Source organism: Taudactylus pleione, unplaced genomic scaffold, assembly GCF_031769625.1.
Source record: "Taudactylus pleione unplaced genomic scaffold, aTauple2 ptg000619l, whole genome shotgun sequence".
Lineage (NCBI taxonomy): Eukaryota > Metazoa > Chordata > Amphibia > Anura > Myobatrachidae > Taudactylus > Taudactylus pleione.
The window spans coordinates 1,364,729-1,382,954 of record NW_028285021.1 but is presented as its reverse complement, the minus strand read 5'-3'; the positions used below and the strand labels follow the sequence as shown (position 1 = coordinate 1,382,954).

The 18,226-nt window shown below is 46.8% G+C and overlaps 1 protein-coding gene across 2 annotated transcripts in view; it reads right to left on the bottom strand.

Annotated features, from left to right (window-relative positions):
- Positions 1-897: 897 nt before the first annotated feature.
- LOC148479633 (3-galactosyl-N-acetylglucosaminide 4-alpha-L-fucosyltransferase FUT3-like) overlaps positions 898-18,226 on the bottom strand; it is a 45,126-nt gene continuing 27,797 nt past the window's right edge. For both annotated transcript variants that reach the window (XM_088454477.1, XM_088454476.1), the window contains exon 2: positions 898-4,938. In XM_088454477.1, coding sequence (XP_088310603.1) covers positions 3,869-4,927 — 1,059 coding nt within the window. In that variant the 5' untranslated portion in view covers positions 4,928-4,938 and the 3' untranslated portion in view covers positions 898-3,868. The remainder of the gene's footprint in view (positions 4,939-18,226) is intronic.

The window sequence follows — 18,226 nt, the reverse complement described above, 5'->3', positions numbered from 1 at the left end:
CTCAAGGAACATATTCGTGAGATGACTTTTGCATCTGATGACGATGTCATCAGTGCTGTACAGGACGGGTTTGAGGACCAATCACCCAACTTTTTCCTGAATGGTATCAAGAGGTTGGAGCATTGATGGGAGAAGTGTATTGATGTAAATGGAGACTGTGTCGAAAAATAAATTACATTTGAACTTAAATTTCTCTATTATTCATGGTCAGGACACCGACTTTTTGATCCATCCTCGTATGTCTATGCAAAATGGCTGCCAGTGGGCTGATGTTAACCCTTAGGGGGTTTATGGAATAGGACACATTTACCATCATTGCTTTTATAATCATGTGCAGTGGCACTGAGGGGAAGAGTGGTTGGGGTCGTACAAATGACGGATGAGAGAGCACTTCTGATTAGCTGCCCATCTATAAAGTAGGTGAGCATACCAGGCATAAACTCATTTTGTGTTGGGTGCCCAGTGTGAGTGGTCCATCTCGCTTCAATGTCTTTTTTTGTTTTTTAATCAATGGTTTACATCAGATCTCTCAGAAGAAATGTGCAGGCAAGTATTTCAAAATACAAATATGCTATAGAATATATTAGGGGCATGAGGTGGTGAAAAAATTCATAGTCCATGTGGTCTGTATCCCAGGGCGGCTATGGTGGCACACTGTATTCCTGGGCAGCTATTACGACACACTGTGGGGGTCATTCAGACCCAGTCGTTAGCGCCGATGCGCCCGGACTGGGTCGATGGCCCCCCACAGAGCATGCGCACGACGGCGCCGGCGCCGTCGTGTGCATGCGTGAGACCCGCTACGACCGACAGCGCCGGTCATAGCGGGTCTCGAACCAAAGGGGGCAAGCTGTTGATGTTGATTGACAGCTCGCCCCGTTTGGAAGGCGGGCCGGGGGGGTGGCAGCCCAAACGGAGGCGTTCCCATGGGAACGCCTACCGTTTGGGGGCAGCCCCACTGACCTCACTAGTGATGTCAGTGGAGAGCTTCCGGCTCAGACAGAGCCGAAAGCTCTCCGGGGCTTACGACAAGGGAGACCCTACCCTAGGGTCTCGTCGTAAGCCCCGATGGTCGCGATTGTCTTGACCATCGCGACCATCACCTTAGGCGGTCATAAGGCCACCGCAAAGGAGGACGTCTTGAAAATTCAAGACGTCCTCCCCTCATTCAGACCGACCGTACGCTCTGTGCGACCGGCTCTGAATGAGGTCCTGTATCCCTGGGCAGCTATGGCGGCACACTGTATCCCTGGGCGGCTATGGCGGCACACTGTATCCCTAGGCGGCTATGGCGGCACACTGTATCCCTAGGCGGCTATGGCGGCACACTGTATGTTTGGGCGGCTATGGCGGCACACTGTATTCCTGGGCAGCTATTACGGCACACTGTATCCCTGGGCGGCTATGGTGGCACACTGTATCCCTGGGTGGCTATGGTGGCACACTGTATCCCTGGGTGGTTATGACGGCACACTGTATCCCTGGGCAGCTATGGCGGCACACTGTTGTGAGAAGTATATAGGGGGGAAGTGAAAATGGTGACGTTCTGTATTCTCCTTAAATACAGTACAACCAACGCATTTCTCTACCTCTTGACAGGACAAGGCCCACCTGTGCGTACTGTCATGATGGTGTGAAAGGGTTAATCAAATCATAGCCACCTGGTCTGTCAAAAAATGTCTTTAATTGTATTATTAATTATTAGTTATCTATTATTTACGACACTAAGTGGTTTTGCTTTGATTCATTCCTGTAAGCCCCCTATACACGGTGTACATAAGCATGTAATGCACATTCTTTATGTATATTTAATGTTTAATATTAAACATCAGGGAATTTTTTTATATCAATATACTGGATGATGTATCTCCCCAAGTCATCAGTGGCAGAGGCCAATGCTTATTTAGGGCCTGTGTCTGAGTCAGCCGGATGTGCAATCACTTTCCTGGACGCCCATGGCATTCTACTGCTATCCGGCCCCCTGGGTTTTCATCTGCAGAGGCAGCCAATAGTATTTAAACTTGCACCCTCCCCACTCCCCCATATTGGATGCAACAGATCCATCAGAAACAGACATCCTAACTTTGTTCAAACGCTACAATCATGCAATTAAATTACCCATCTATGAATGACACTCCCACAAAATGGGGGTGTTCCATATAAATGAATGGTTGCCCCTCAGTTGCTACCCACAAATGCTCATTTCATGGGGAAGCACTCGGGAAGCCGACTGCCTAAATACCGGCAGCCGGCTTCCCGTCCGTCATATCCCGGCAAGGGTGAAATGCCGGGCGTCTAGATGTAGACGCCCGCATTTCCCCGACGCCGGGAGACCGGTGCCCGGCCTCCCGATTGTACTGATGCCGGGCGCCGCGAGCGGACAGCCGCGGGGGGGGAGGGTTAGGTTTAGGGCTCCCGGGGGGGACTTAGGGTTAGGCACCCCCTCCGGGAGGGTTAGGGTTAGGCTAGGGGGAGTGAGGGTTTGGGTTAGGCACCCCCGGGGGGGACTTAGGGTTAGGCACCCCCCCGGGGGAATTAGGTTTAGGCAGCGGGGAAGGGGGTGGTTAGGGTTAGGCACTTAGAGGGGAGATTAGGGTTAGGCACTTGGGGGGAAGTTAGGGTTAGGCACCCCTAAGGAGGGTTAGGTTAGGTTAGTAGATACTCACCTATCCACGATCGGGATTTCCAGTGCTGTCGGGCTTCTGCTGCTCGGAACTCTGCTGATGTCCGCCTGCCACTGACGGGAATCGAACCTATTTCATACCTATTCCCATTTCATGAAAAGTGTGGCCCATCAACAGACCGATCAATCCCTTTGCAGTCGCAAACTCCATCAATTATGGTTAGTATGATCCGGCACATGCGTACTCATACGGTTCTTTTCTTTTGTGCATGCGCATTATGCTGAAATCGCAAGATTCATCCACTTTTCCACTTCTGTGCAACTCAAAACCACCAGCAGATAACACCCATTTAGAGTAAGTTATGTATTTGTGAATAGTGTTTGAATAATGCATATAGATCAATTTTGGATATAAATATAAGAGTCGGAACAGGTGGGGTAAGGGGGCGGTGGTTCCCCCCCAAACATTTCTGAAGCACCAGTGGATGTGCATTATAGGGAATAGGCTGCATGGCCCCTGCACTGCATGGAGGAGGTGGAGGTGTAATGTGCAGTATTTAAGTTAAGAGACTGCACATTACACCTCATCCTTCGGGTAGTGGAGGGGCTGTGCAGCCTATTGCTATAACACACAGCCCCTGCCTCCTGCTCCCTGGTGTGCCCACTCTCCCCTTCCTCTGTGGTGTCAGCCTACTCCTTCCCGGTGCTAGCGACCCACCTCCAGCCAGGGAGGGGCGCCAGTATTAAATTATATCTTGCCCCCTCATATAAAATCGTCCCGTTGCCCCTGGATATAAACATACCTAAACGGGAGGACCAGTCCATGCATTCGCTTCACATAATAACAAACCTAGGATGCGGGGCCCATTTATCAATGGTCACATACTCAATGTGATCTGGGCCCGATATTAGCACCAATGATCGAATTGCAGTCTGTGATCATACCGGCCAATTGTATTAAAGAACACCCACATAGACAGGCACTCCAAAAGGAGCTTGTCACTCCTCTCTTAGGACTACAGAACATGGATGCGCGACTGCCACTGACGGAAATTTTTGAAATGTGTAGTCCATAGGCTACAGCAGCACAATGCCATCTTTAGATGGTGTCAGCTGCGGGGCCAAACAAGCTTGGTAAATCCGACAGTAATGTATCCTCCATAGAAAACTATGGAGGTTGCAACCGCTGTCGGAAATGGAAAGGGTCCCTCCATAATACATCTGGGGAGTACTCCTTTGAAAACTTTACTTCAGAAACCATTTTTCCACACTGGGGATAACTTTGTAACCTTTGTACTCCTGCAGTTCTCTGCAAGCTTTACAGTAATGATTGTCCCAACCGATCTCTCTAACTTCGACATAATTTGATCTCCACTTAAAATATTGTTCGTATCTGGCATTGTCTTTGTCCAGGTCCAGCAGGAACAGTGCTAGCTCTTTAGGACTGGAGAAATCATCCACGTGAATGAAGGAGTCAGGAGGGATAAAGCGTTCATAGTTCTTACGAGGGGCACCGAGGACCACAGGAACAATCCTTAATTCAAAGGAATTGCGCCACAACTTCTCAGTGATGTAATCCTTATGGTCACAGTTTTCAAACGCCAGGTAAAATTTGTATTGCGAAAGGGTGGTATAAAAATCAGTCCAGCTCAGGCTCTTGTGGTGTTTTCCATACACATCAATATTGATGTGTTTCTTCAGCTCTTCGTAGTAAGCCGCCCTCCGAACACCTGGGTACCATTTACTAACTAGCCAGGCCACCAACTTGGACTTAGTAGGAATTTTAAAACTTTGAGGTTCTTTCAGTGGCTTCAGGAAACCATAGGGAATAAAAATATCAGAATCCTCTCGATAGGTCATTGTCATGTTTATAAGGTTGTCTAACATACTGAGGTTCTCTAAGATGATTGGAGGCTCCAGGTTGAACCAAATCCAACGCTGGTACGGGGGTCTTGGTCCCTGAGGGAGGATTTTGTTAGACATGATATCAAAGTGATGGATGATCACAGCATCGGCCTGACTTAACAAATCACGCTTTGCTGTCAATGTGCACCCTGATACTCCATAGATGGACTGACAAGTGTCCAGTGGAAATTTTTCATCAAAGGGCCAAGTCCAGAGAAGAATAAGAAGTTGGTTGCTATCAACTTTTCTTGAGAGAGAAGTCTGTATGAATGTAGGGTATTTTTTTTCTTCTTGGCTTATACTTGTGATGCGTCTGGTCATCCATATATAGATGAGGAACAGCACCAACAAGAGGAGAGAAGTGATTGTCAATAGTTGCATGCGAGGTCTTTTTTTCATCTCTTTGTTCACTAGACAACAGAAAGAATAAGAAACTATGGTTATCACTCAAAAGTAAAACATTATAGTGGTTACTGTATGTGAGAAGGAAGAAAAAAAACATATCAATTGTAAAGTTCTTATTCCCATTCACTGTACAATGTACCATCTAAATACTATTGCACAGATGGCCTAGTGGTTAGTATTAGTGCATCACAGCTCTGAGATTATGGGGTAAATTTACTAAAGATACATTTTGGTTGATTTCGTGTTTATGGGCGATTTCCCCTTGGTTTTGCATATTGGAGATTTATTAAAGTCAAAACCATCTGTAAATCGACCAAAAACCTGACTTTAGTTAGAACATTGAACCAACAATCAATACTTTTACATAGACTACTATAGAAACAGGAATTTTACTAAATCTTGGTTTTTAAACCAACCAAAAACCCGGTCATTTTGCGTTAAGCACTGTACCATGTATATTGCGTGTTCGGCTGGGATTGGGCTGACCTGGCTGAGAAGTTCGGGGCTGGTTATGGATTTAGGAGGTTGGGGGGGCACACATTTTTTATTTTTACTTTTGATTATTTCTACACTTTTACAACTAATGATGCCTGCACATATCACAGTGATCTGTGCAGTGCTTCTGTATGGATGGATTTGACATTGTATTGTAACTTCTATTTACTGTCGGTTTTGAATTGAATGATCAAGACCGACGGCATTTAGAGCTCCAAACTGCAAACTAGCCTTTGGTAAATTTACCCATATGAGTTCAATTCCCAATCTTGTCCAATATGTGTGTAGTTTGTATGTTTTCAAAGTGTTTGCATGGAGGTGCTCTTTTTTCCTCCCATACTCCAAAAGTCTACTGGTAGGGGTCATCACACCCACAATGCTCCCCGGCCATATAATGAACGTGTCAGCCTCTGATCAATATAATAAAGTTATTCATAACCCAATCTTGTGGGACTTTGTTACATATATATACTGTACATTGCATAAAGAGGTTGAGAGTAACTTTGCTGTGGAGTGAGTTAGTCCCACTCATCCTACACTGCAAAGGGGTTAACAACCATTTTGTACAAAATAAGAAAACAACTTTCAAATCTTAGGAGGAGATTTATCAAAGCTTGGAGAGAGAGAAAGTGGAGAGAGAGAAAGTACCAACCAATCACCTCCTAACTGTCACTTTACAGGCAGTGTGGGCCAAATGTAATAGGGTGAGAGTTTAGAAAATGTGAGAGTTTAGCAGTAAACTCTCACATTGATCGAGTTTTATCTTCAAAATGGGAAAACATCTGGATGAGAGTTTAAATTGTGAGGGTTTGCATGTTCTCGGACTCTCACCCTATTAAATTTGGCCCTGTGTGTTTGAAAAATGACAGTTAGGACCTGATTGGTTGGTACTTTATCTCTCTCCAAGCTTTGATAAATCTCCCCCTTTGTATTAATAAAGAAAACTCATAAAGATAAATCAGTCACAGTTCCATACAGCACACTTTAATTCGTCTTTGATTCGTCTATAAACATAGTTATCGTTTCAAGATGCCTAAGTAAGCCATTGATTTTGAAAACTTGTTTTTAAATGTGTTAGACAATCCATCAAAACCATCTGTAAAAAAATCTGAATTTGGATAGTTCAGGGTGGGCAACTAGGTTTCAACTTTAAAGAGTCTCGTTTTGTCAATTTACAGAATCTGCTACTTACAAAATAACACGATTATGTCAAGTCCAGATAATGAAGGAAGAAAAGGGGACAACTTTAATAAAAAAAATTTAAAAAGTATAAATAAAAAAAGTAAACCCATGACAACTTTAATAAAAAAATAAGTAAACTCTTAAGAACAATCTATTCAGGATTTACCTGACGTGAACCTAGTTCAAACAAGACAAGGGCAAAACTGGTTCATTCATTAACAGGTGGCAGGGACATCTTAAGAGAGGAGGGGGCTTGTGTGCACTCCCCGTGCGGGGCCCCCTCCTCTCTCCCCAATGGTCGTCAGCCGACTGACGTGGCTGGCCAGCCACCGGAGCATTAGTTGACTCCGGGCACTAGAGTCTGCTCGGAGTCTGCTGCGCATGCGCAGAACGCCGGGAAAATGGCCACGGTGGGCATTTTCCTGCGTTCTGTTCATGCACAGTAAACTCTGGGTAGTAGAGTATGTGCAGAACACCGGAATAATGAACAGCGCTGACACCTGCCGAGCGACCATGGACAGGTAAGTTTAAAATAATATGGGCGCAGGGTGTGCGATCAGGGGCCCCGCACACACTGCACCCATTATAGATACGCCACTGACAGGTGGACATATGGCCGTCATTCATTAAATTCAGCAAATGAATGGTCCATGGTGATAAAAACAAAGATATTAGTGAGAGTCAAGCTGCAGTAAAGCAAATAAATGACAATAAAATTAATAAATTACTGTACCAAAGAACTATCCAAGTTATCCAAATTGGCATTATCAAAACCAGAACATGGATTTATAAAGTAAGGATGGGCATTCTGATTAAGAAGAGCAATTCTAATGTGTGTTTGGACATTAACAACTGTCACATCTGAGGGTTGGTTTGGGTAGGAACAGGCATGGGAGGCTAAAGGGGAGAGACGGCAGTGGATGATGTGCTCGAAGGAGAACTGGAGATGATAATACTGAATGAATGAGCAGAATCGGATTGGGGCCGATGATGCTGAATTGAGAGCTGGATCAGTTTGAGACCGATGTTGATGATTTGAAGAACTTGATGGATTTGAATCCAATGTTGAAGAAGTGATGAACTTGATCGGTTTGAGACCGATGTTGAAGAATTGAAGAACTTAATTGATTTGAGTTTGATATTAATGAATTGATGAACTTGATCGGTTGGGACCGATGTTGATGAACTTGATCAATTGAGACCGATGCTGGTTGTAAGAACAAGTCTCAGTGGTAAAAACCAGACTGGTGTGCAAGATGGTATAGGAGACTTGTTTATCGGATATAGGTACTGGATATAATGGACTCGGATCATTCAGATACAGAGTACATGGGAGCTCAACACTAAGCTGTAACTTCAGCAAGAAGCGACATTGTACTGGCAACAGAGGCCAGTTAAAAAATGGAATTTATAGGGCAGGATCTCCAGGGATTGGATGCTGTGATCAGCTGGTCTGGGAGCAGCGATCTGAGTGGAGAAAGAGTATCAGGTGACAACCTGTTTGCCATCATGCTGGGAAGACACGCTGTGAGCAAGGGGCTGCGGAGAGCCATCTCCATGCTCAGTAACAGGAAACTGAGCGGACAGGGCAGGAGCAGCACAGACAGGCCTCAGCACCAGCCGAGAGCGATGCGCAGTGTGAGCGGACCTCTATGCTGTCCTGGACAGGCACCGGGGAGGTAAGAAAGTGGTTATAATAGTCAGTAGCGTGATAGCAACATTGTACTTTATAACTAATGATCAAAATGAATGTTCAAAATAAACAAGAAGCCACAATAGTTTAGATTATTGTCAAAATATGGTGCAATATGCCACTTTGATAATGTATTTTGATTTCTGTATTCCTGTACACTGGGAGCTGATTCAGACCCACTCGCTAAGCCGCGGCCGCAAACTATAGGCGATTATCGGCCGTCTGTGCATGCATCAAAATATGCATGCGCGAATCAGTCACTGCGTCCGGGAATCGTGCACTCGTAGTACACAAACTGGATGCTACTGTGAGTGACAGCGCCGTTTGTGGGTGGTAATGGGAAGGTGCTTGTGAACGGGGGAGTGGTGCTGCGAACGCAGGCATGTCTGGGCATCAAAACAGAGTTTTATGGGTGTGAATAATTAGCATGGAGGCGTCATTGTACACGTCACCTGGTTGTCTTTCACCATGCAGTGATCGCAGTTCTTGCGGTGGAGTAGGGTCTACCTCAAGCGCTGCGTGTAGCTCCGATGGTTCTGATTAATCATACACTTCCTGGAGATGATGTGTGTAAGGAAGAAAAGTGGGTGTCTTTAGACCGGCGTGCCTTCGCTCTGCAGTTGCTCTCTAAGACATAGAGGGCGTCCTTACACCAGACAGTGCGATCGCGGAACTTGCATACCCGGCCCCTGACAGCAGCGAGAGAGCGCAGCTTAGCGTCCGGGTCTGAATCAGCTCCTTGGTTCAATACTGATTAGCATCATTAGGACACACTTGCACCAACCTATGCTTAGTGCAAAATGGTTCTTTATGTCAGAAAACAGGCATATTTACACTTATCTCCACCTCTGCATGGCCCTTAGTTCTGTCAATACCAGGGCCAGATTAGCAATAGGGCGGATAAGACTACAGCTCTAGGCCTCCGCATAAGAAGAGGCCCATCATCATGACAACATGATAATAATCTGCCTAGCTGGCCACACGGTTGTCCATATTAAAAGTGAATTTCTATTTTCCACACAAAATGCAATTTTTCTACTTTTATGTATTTATAGAGACATTGGGGCTGATGGAGTAGGAGGGGCACTCGCCCACATGTCACTGGCCACACCCACACAGCACTGGTCACACCTCCTCTGCTTCTAAAGTGATGCAGTGACCATATTAAAAAACAATCATATGAACCATTAATAGAGCTGCTAATGAGATTGAAGCAGCTGTGTCAGCCTCCAAGCATAAGAATATAGTTTAACCAACAATCAGAAAATAACCCAGCACTCAAAGGTGTTCAATGAAAATATATGAATAAACATTAAATAAGTAATGGCGTCACGGCCAGCCAGGAACTGCTCGATTCGTTTAGCTGATATATCGCCCCTCCGCTTCATCTGAGAAACACAACAAGCAGCATATACCCAGTAAATATGTTTATTTACATTTTTTATGAATTGTATGCATATGTTAGTATTTTGTTATTAATTAAATATGTGATCAAATTTATCCACAAGCCATATGCATTATTTAATGTTTATTCATATATTTTCATTGAATACGTTGTTTTTTCTGAATGCAGTGACCATGTCTATATTCTATATCTTGACAATCATAATGTTGACACAAAAGTGTTGACAGTCATGATGTTAAAATTGTTGAAATGTAGAAATGGAACATATCGACATCTCCAGGATGTCGACATGTTCACAATATTGACATTCTGCAGGAGCGAAGGGTTAGGGTTAGGCACTAGGGAAGGGTTAGGGTTAGGCACTAGGGGAGGGTTATGGTTAGGCTGCTGGACATTAGGGTTAGGCACTAGGGGAAGGTTATGGTTAGGATGCAGGACATTAGGGTTAAGCACTAGGGGAGGGTTATGGTTAGGCTGCAGGACATTAGGGTTAGGCACTAGGGGAGGGTTATGGTTAGGCTACAGGACGTTAGGGTTAGGCACTAGGGGAGGGTTATGGTTAGGCTGCAGGACATTAGGGTTAGGCACTAGGGGAGGGTTATGTTTAGGCTGCATGACATTAGGGTTAGGCACTAGGGGGAGGGGGAGGGTTAACGTTAAGCTGCAGGACATTAGAGTTAGGCACTAGGGGAGAGTTATGGTTAGGTGGCAGGACATTAGGGTTAGGCACTAGGGGAGGATTATGATTAGGCTGCAGGACATTAGGGTTAGGCACTAGGGGGAGAGTTAGTGTTAAGCTGCAGGATATTAGGGTTAGGCAATAGGGGGAGGGTTAGGGTTAGGCTGCAGGATGGGAGGGTTAGGATTAGACACTATGGGAAAACAGGGTTAAGCACAGTGGCATAACTAGGGTATTTGGAGCCCAGGGCAAATTAAAAAATGGAGCAACCTACCCCCCCTCTATGTGCGCGCGCAGCAAAAAATTGGTGTGGTCACTTAAAAATGGGGCGTGTCAACATGACACACACCCCTTTCTCGTCACTCTGAACATTCCTTTCCATATGCACCTTGACCCCAGTAGTGCTCCTTATACAGTGCCCCCAGTAAGCAATGTCCCCAGTAGTGGTCCCTCTTATGCAGGCCCCTAGTGGTGCCCCTTATACAGCACGCGCAGTAGTGGTCCCCCTTATGCAGTCCCCATTAGTTCCCCTTATAAAGTGCCCCGAGTAGTGGTCCCCCTTATGCAGACCCCCATTAGTTCCCCTTATACAGTGCCCCCAGTAGTGGTCACCCTTATGCAGTGCCCCTTATATAGTGACCCCAGTAGTACTCCCCCCCATGCAGTGCCCCCAGTAGTGGTACCCCTATGCAGTGCCCTTTATATAGTGCCCCCAGTAGTAGTCCCCCCCTATGCAGTGCCCCCAGTAGTGGTACTCTCTATGCAGTGCCCTTTATATAGTGCCCCCAGTAGTAGTCCCCCCTATGCAGTACCCCCAGTAGTGGTCCCCCTTATGCAGGCCACCAGTAGTGATCCCCCCGATCCAGTGCACCTTATACAGTGCCCCCTGTAGTGGTCCTTCCTATGTAGTGCCCCCAGTAATTGATCCCCCCAGTACAGGGCCCCTAGTAGTAAGCCCCTTATATAGTGCCCCCAGCAGCAGTCCCCCCCCCAGTAGTAGTCCCCAGTAGAGGTCCCCCCTCCCAATGCAGTGCCCCCAGTAGAGGTCCAGCATCCTGATGCAGTGCCCCCAGTAGTAGTCGACCCCCAGTAGTAGTCCCCCCCCCCAGTAGAGGTCCCTCCATCTGATGCAGTGCAGACAAATACAAGTAAAAAAAAAGAAAAAAAAAAAACTTACCTGGGAGTCCGGTTACTGCCCCTGTCGCTGTCCGCATGTCAGTCCTCCCGGGCTGGCGCACTCTGCATTATGGGAGAGACGTCTTTCCCATTACCCACTGCAGGAGCCGGAAGGCGGAGCTCATGAATGAGGTCCAGCCCGGCTCTTGCAGTGGGCGCAGCAGCCAATGAGAGTCTGTCTGACTCTCATTGGCTGCTGATTAACACACACATCACCGCCACACGGCGGAAATGTGTGTGCAGCAGCAGCAGCCAATCAGAGTCTGTCTGACTCTCATTGGCTGCTGGTTAACACACACATCGCCGCCGCGCTGGCGGCGATTTGTGTGTAAAAATGCACCAGCTTGAGCCTGCCTCCCACCCTCCACCTGGCGCTATTGGGTAAGCGCTCAGGGAAGGGGCTCGGCTGTGCAGCACAGGATGGTGCTGGGCGCAGGGAAGCCTAGTGCCGATCCTGTGTAAATGTGTAGTGCTGTCCGCACTCACTGTGGTCGGCACTACACTGGCTAACAAGGACGGGCCGGTGCCGTGGCTGGCGATGCCCCCCACACCGCCGGTCCTATGGCGCCCAGGGCACACGCCCTGCTTGACCCCCCTTAGTTGCGCTACTGGTTAGGCACTAGAGAGGGGGTTAGGTTAGACACTATAGGGAGGGTTAGGCTTTGGGAGGGTAGGATTAGGCACTGAGTGAAGGTTAGAGTTAGGTTGCGAAAAGGGAGGGTTAGGGTTAAGCACTAGGGGGAGGTTTAGGCAATGGAACCAGAGGGTTACCGTTAGGCACTAAGGAGGGTTAGTGTTAGGCTACAGGACATTATGGTTAGGCACTTGGGGGAGGTTAGTGATAGGCTGCAGGATGGAAGGGGTAGGGTTAGGCACTATAGGGAGGATTAGGGTTAAGCACTAGTGGGGTTAGGGTTAGGCATTGCTGGAAGGTTAGGGTTAGGCTGCAGGAGGAGAGGGTTGGGCACCAGGGATGCTGAGAGGGGGGGCAGGTACTAATTACCTGGGCCTGGGCTTGATGGAGGGGCCCGGCAGGGTCCAGGTCTGCCGCCGCCCTCCTCCCTCCTACCTGTCAGCAGTCCAGCGCACGCTGCTGTGTGCTGGGATGCAGTGGCAGACTGCTCACTGCTGCTGAGCACCAGCAGTCTCCTCTGCCTCTGGGGGGGGGGCGATCACACTGGTCACTAACATCCTGGTGTCAACCTTTTTACTGTCGATTTATAGACCAGATCCTACCAAACACACAGGAACGTTGGGGTTCCAAGTTGAACCGAGTCCTCTTGCCAAGTTCGGAACTCGGATCTAAAAAATGGATCTCACGAGTTTTAGATTGCATTTACTGTAAGTCCCTCCCTCGTGATTTCAGGTGCTGTGAGGTATTGACTGGAAATGACTAGCAATGAATGTTATTGATGTTAATAATACTAAAGGAACAAAAACAGATCCAAATTACATGATTTTAGCTGCTTTTATCAAGAAATCCAAAACGTATATAGTAAGACCCTGACTTAACAGCTGGATGCGGACCACTCTCTGCAGCATATTTCAGTGTTGCACAGTTCTCCGTTTAGTTGGGTACGTCACTGGAGAGGAGCTCCATCTCTTGTGAAAAGGACTCTTGAGATACCAATAAATCCACCGTGGGCAGCTCTACTTGCTATGATAGGTACAGATGGGCCATGGACCCCAAATGTCAACAAGTCACTGTGCAGGCTCGTGGTGGTTCCATAATGGTGCAGGGTGTGTTCACGTAGCATGGGTTGGGTCTGCTGGATCACCTGAACACGTCATTGACAAGTAACCGCTAAGTTGTAAGCTTGATGACCATTTGCAGCCCTTCATGGATTTCATGTACCCCCACAACGATGGAATATTTCAGCAGGATAATGCACTGTGTCATCGGTCCCAAGTTGAATGGTGTGGCCACCACATTCGCTCCACATGAACCCAAATGAGCATTAATGGGACATGGTGGAGAGGTTTATTCGCACCCAAGATCTTGCAACCAAAACATATCAGGGTGCTGCCGGAAGCTATCCTGACGGCATGGGTCAACTTCTTTCCAGAGGTCTTCCATCCACTTGTGGAATTGATGCCATGTTCAGTTGCTGCACTTTGCTGGGCTAGAGGGGGTCCTACATGACACTAGACATCAATTCCATGACTTTTGGCACTTCAGTGTGTATGTATATATATATATATATATATATATATATATTATGTATTTATATATCCGGTCCGGTTCTAGGCCAAGTGGAGCCCAGAGTGAGAATTTCCTATTGTGCCCTCACTGCCCCATAACCTCACACACAAGCTGCTCCATAGCCTCACACTGCCTCCAGACAGCACCCACCCTCACAGATAACATTGCCTCCACACAAGCATCCCCCTACAGAAAACACTGCATCCACACAGGTTCCCCATACTCCTCTCCACACAGCACCCACCCACACAGATCACACTGCCTCCACTTGGGATCCAGTCAAGATGCCGCTGGACGGGATGCTGAACGTGAGAATGCCGACGCCAGCATCCCAAAGGGAACACAATACCGGCATCGGTATCCCGTAGGTAAATATGCGGGTTAGGCTTAGGCATAAGCCAGAGATTGGGAGGTTAGGTTTAGGGACCTGCCGGGGTGGGTTAGGGTTAGGCACTGACCAGGGAGTGTTAGGACTAAGCTGCTGGGAGGGAGGGGTTAGGCACCACCAGGGGGAGGTAGGTTTTAGGCACCACTGGGGGGGAGGTTATGGTTAGGCACCACCAGGGGTTAGGGGGGAGAGGGGGAGGGTTAGATTACTTACCGGCCCCTGTCGGGATCTTCATCTTTGGGATGCCACTGCCGGTCTTCTGACTGCCAGCATCCCATCTGCTGGTATATCATACCGATTCCATCCACACAGTCACAGATCAAACAGCCCCCTTCCCTCACAGATCAAACTGCCTTCACACAGACCCCCACACCCATAACATTGCCTCCACACAAGCCCTCCTTACAGAAAACACTGCATCTACACAGGTTCCCCATACTACAGATCACACTGCTTCCACACAGCCCCTCCACCTCGTAGAGCACTCTGAATTCCCTCACACCTAACACTGCAGTGCACAAAACTTACTAGCTTTCTGTCCTCCACCACTGCGACTCCTTTTATGATTTTTTTATAATATTTTATGATTATTTATGATATTCTAATCTAGAATAATACATTTTGGACTTTAACAAGTTCTGGGGATTTTTGTATAAGAGGTTTTATATTCTGGTGGAATGGTTGGAATCCACAAGGGTTGTTACCTCTGTGAGGATACGTACATGAAGTTTTATATTTATTCTGGGAAGTTCTTTTTGGTTCACAAGAGATGCCACCAGTGTGAGGACATACACACATAAAGATACCTTGATGTGATTTCTACTGATTCCGTCATTGTGAGTGTGGTACGCCTATTAAGATCATTTACGATGGCAAAAGATACCTTTAGGCGCATTTGATCCCACCTTATCTTGTGATTGATGGTACGCCCTACCTAAATTTTCTGAGTGTGCATATCACGAGATGTTGGTCTGGCTCTTCTATAAAGACACCTTTATATGAAAAACACAGGTGTTCACTCTGTGAGTAGGGTACGCACCCATCTGTTCCTGAAGAATTTTTTCATTTTCCTCTAATTGAAGTTAAAAAATATTTTTGAGAAATTTCTACAAAATATATTTATTTCCTTTCCTTATGTGTTTTGCATACATCACAATGAGGATTGAAAATCTTTGAATATCTGATTAAAAAGAAATAAGGACACTGAAAACAGATTGCATAACAGGGATGTATTGTGTTTATTTACTGTTAACTAGTCTATTTCCCAGTGCTTATGTTAGAACCACTCCAATATTTTAATCTGTCTGTATCTTTGTTCTTATGAATGAGGTGATATTCATAAATTGGTAATGTGTTTAAACCGGACAGCTTAAGCGCAGACGGGTGGTATTAATCAATTTTTTTCTGTTCTCACTATGACTCCTCTGCCCATGGCCCGCCTCTGGCTCTGCCTAGTGCCTGTAGGCAAGCTTCTTCAGGCAAAGCAAAGGGGATCTTCTCTTGTGGCATATTAGTCCAGAAGGCAGCTGGGGGCACAGGGATGCACCCTTAAGGTTATGGCACTCCAGGCAACGGCCCTGTCAGCTCATGCCTTCTGCCACCCCTGATATATATAAAATACACACACATATATATATATATATATATATATATATATATATATATATATATATATGTATATATATATATGAAAAGATAATTGTGGCTCCCATAATTACTTGGGAAACCACCAGAAACTTAGAAGCAGATAAATAAAATAAAAAAATAGCCCTGAAGAAGTAAATAGTTTGAGCTCCTACCTGAAAGAGTTCATGTAGCTGATGATTTAACAGCATTCTTAAAGAGAGGTCAAACCAATGTTATGTCATGTAAAGATGGGATTTTTAACACTGTGTTATGATACCTGATGAACTCCTGCACTGTCAAAACCTAAACAAAAGTTCCCTTCACCAATAACAACCCCCTTTCACAGAACACACATTTGTTCGTAAGTTCTCAGCTGCCACCTGGACTTCCGCTTAAAGTAATAACAGCGCAGGAAGCACAGGTATCAAAATAAAGATATAGGAATGTGACACTCTAACAACTCATATAGGGAACTACACCGAGTTTCTCAGGAGGTCTCCCATCCAGGAATAAACCAACCCAAGCCCTTACTGCTTAGCTTCCTAAACTAGACCGAAGTCTGTCTAAAGCTAATTGATGTAATAATACAAATAGCACTCCTACTCAGTGATTTCCAGAACACTCATGTGGTAATACAAATAGCACTCCTAAAGAGTACCCTCCTGCAGTTAACATCACTGCAAGCTAGTAACAAACAAGAGTTCAATTTAGTTACTTAATTAAGCAGCTAACAAAAGGTTATGCAGTCATATTTTCACTACATTAATAATATATACAATCTTAAGCAATAGTAATAATTCCAGAATAATAATTCAATAGACATGAGAGTAATTGCAACACTCAGTAATTTCTTTAGATATATACAGCAAACTGCAGGATAAGACATTTCAAAACACATGGACTATCCGGAGTAGTATATCAGCTGGGTGTGCATCTGCTAGCAATAATGTATAATAGAATGTATCCAGGATGCTTAGCAGATGAAGGAACCAGCAATCCTTCCTAGGCAGTTTGCAAACAGCTAGAACCAGGGACCAGGGGTGTATCTAGGGATCCGAGTGCCCCTGGCAGTGTAATGGACTGGCGCCCCCCTCCCCTCATAATTTCAGGCAGTGCCCCAGTAGTAGTCCCCCCTATGCAGTGCCCCAGTAGTAGTCCCCCCGATGCAGTGCCCCCAGTAGTAGTACCCCTATGCAGTGCCCCCAGTAGTAGTCCCCTCTATACAGTGTCCCCAGTAGCGGCTACCCCCCTATGCATTGCCTCAGTAGTAATTCCCCCTATGCTGAATTGCCCCCAGTAGTAATCCCCCCTATGCTGCATTGCCTCCATTAGTAGTCCCCCCTATGCATTGCTCCAGTAGTAATCCCCCTTATGCTGCATTACCTCCAGTAGTAGTCCTCCCTATACAGTGCCTCCAGTAGTAATCTCCCCTATGCTGCAGTGCCCCCAGTAGTAGTCCCCCCTTTACAGTGCCCCCAGTAGTAGTCTCCCATATACAGTGCCCCCAGTAGCGGCCACACACCCCCATAAAGTGGTCCCAGTAGCGACCCCCTTATACAGTGGCCCCAGTAATAGTCCCCCCTCTACAGTGCCCCCAGTAGCGGCTACCCCCCCAATAAAGTGCACCCAGTAGTGGCCACCCCCTATACAGTGCCCCCCCTCGTGCCAGTCTTGTACACACACACAGAAAAAAACAACTTACCTGATCCCCGTTCCTGCCTACGACCACCGCTGTCCACCCCTCCGGGCCCGCTCTCGCTCTGCACTATGGGATGGCAGAGACGTCTCTCCCATCACCCGCTGCGGAGGGAGCTGGAATACAGAGCTCATGAGTGAGCGCCAGCTGGCTCCCTCCGTGGATGACGCGGCAGCCAGTGAGAGTCTGTCTGACTCTCATTGGCTGGCTGCTATAACAAACACACAGCTGCCACTGGCGGCTGTGTGTTTGTAACTGTGTAGGGCAGACTGCTCTCACTGCGGTCTAGCCTACACTTGTGGGGCTCGGGGCACTAGCGGTGGGTGCGGTGCAAGGCACCGGCTGCACTGCCGCTAATCCCAGACTGATTCTACCCCTTGGCTGCTGGTGGCACTGCCGGATGGTGCCCCCCTTCAGCGGGCGCCCCTGGCGAGTGCCATCCTGGCTAATGGGTAGATACGCCCCTGCCAGTGACCAGGCAAGACATAGAATCATGTGGGTGACTCAGCCAGAACAGAACAACCAACACAGGCCCAAAAGCCAGCACCTGATTAAAACTAAGGGCAAACCAATCACAGTTGACCAGGCCAATGCCCAGGCTGACATCATCATAACAGGTAAACAAATCAGCAACCATTCCAATGATTCAATCTAGACTCGACCAGCCGAGTACAGATATAACACACTGTCAATAATAAATTTTAACACTGTAATTTAATAAATACTTGGTCAAAGTTTAAAACCAAAAGG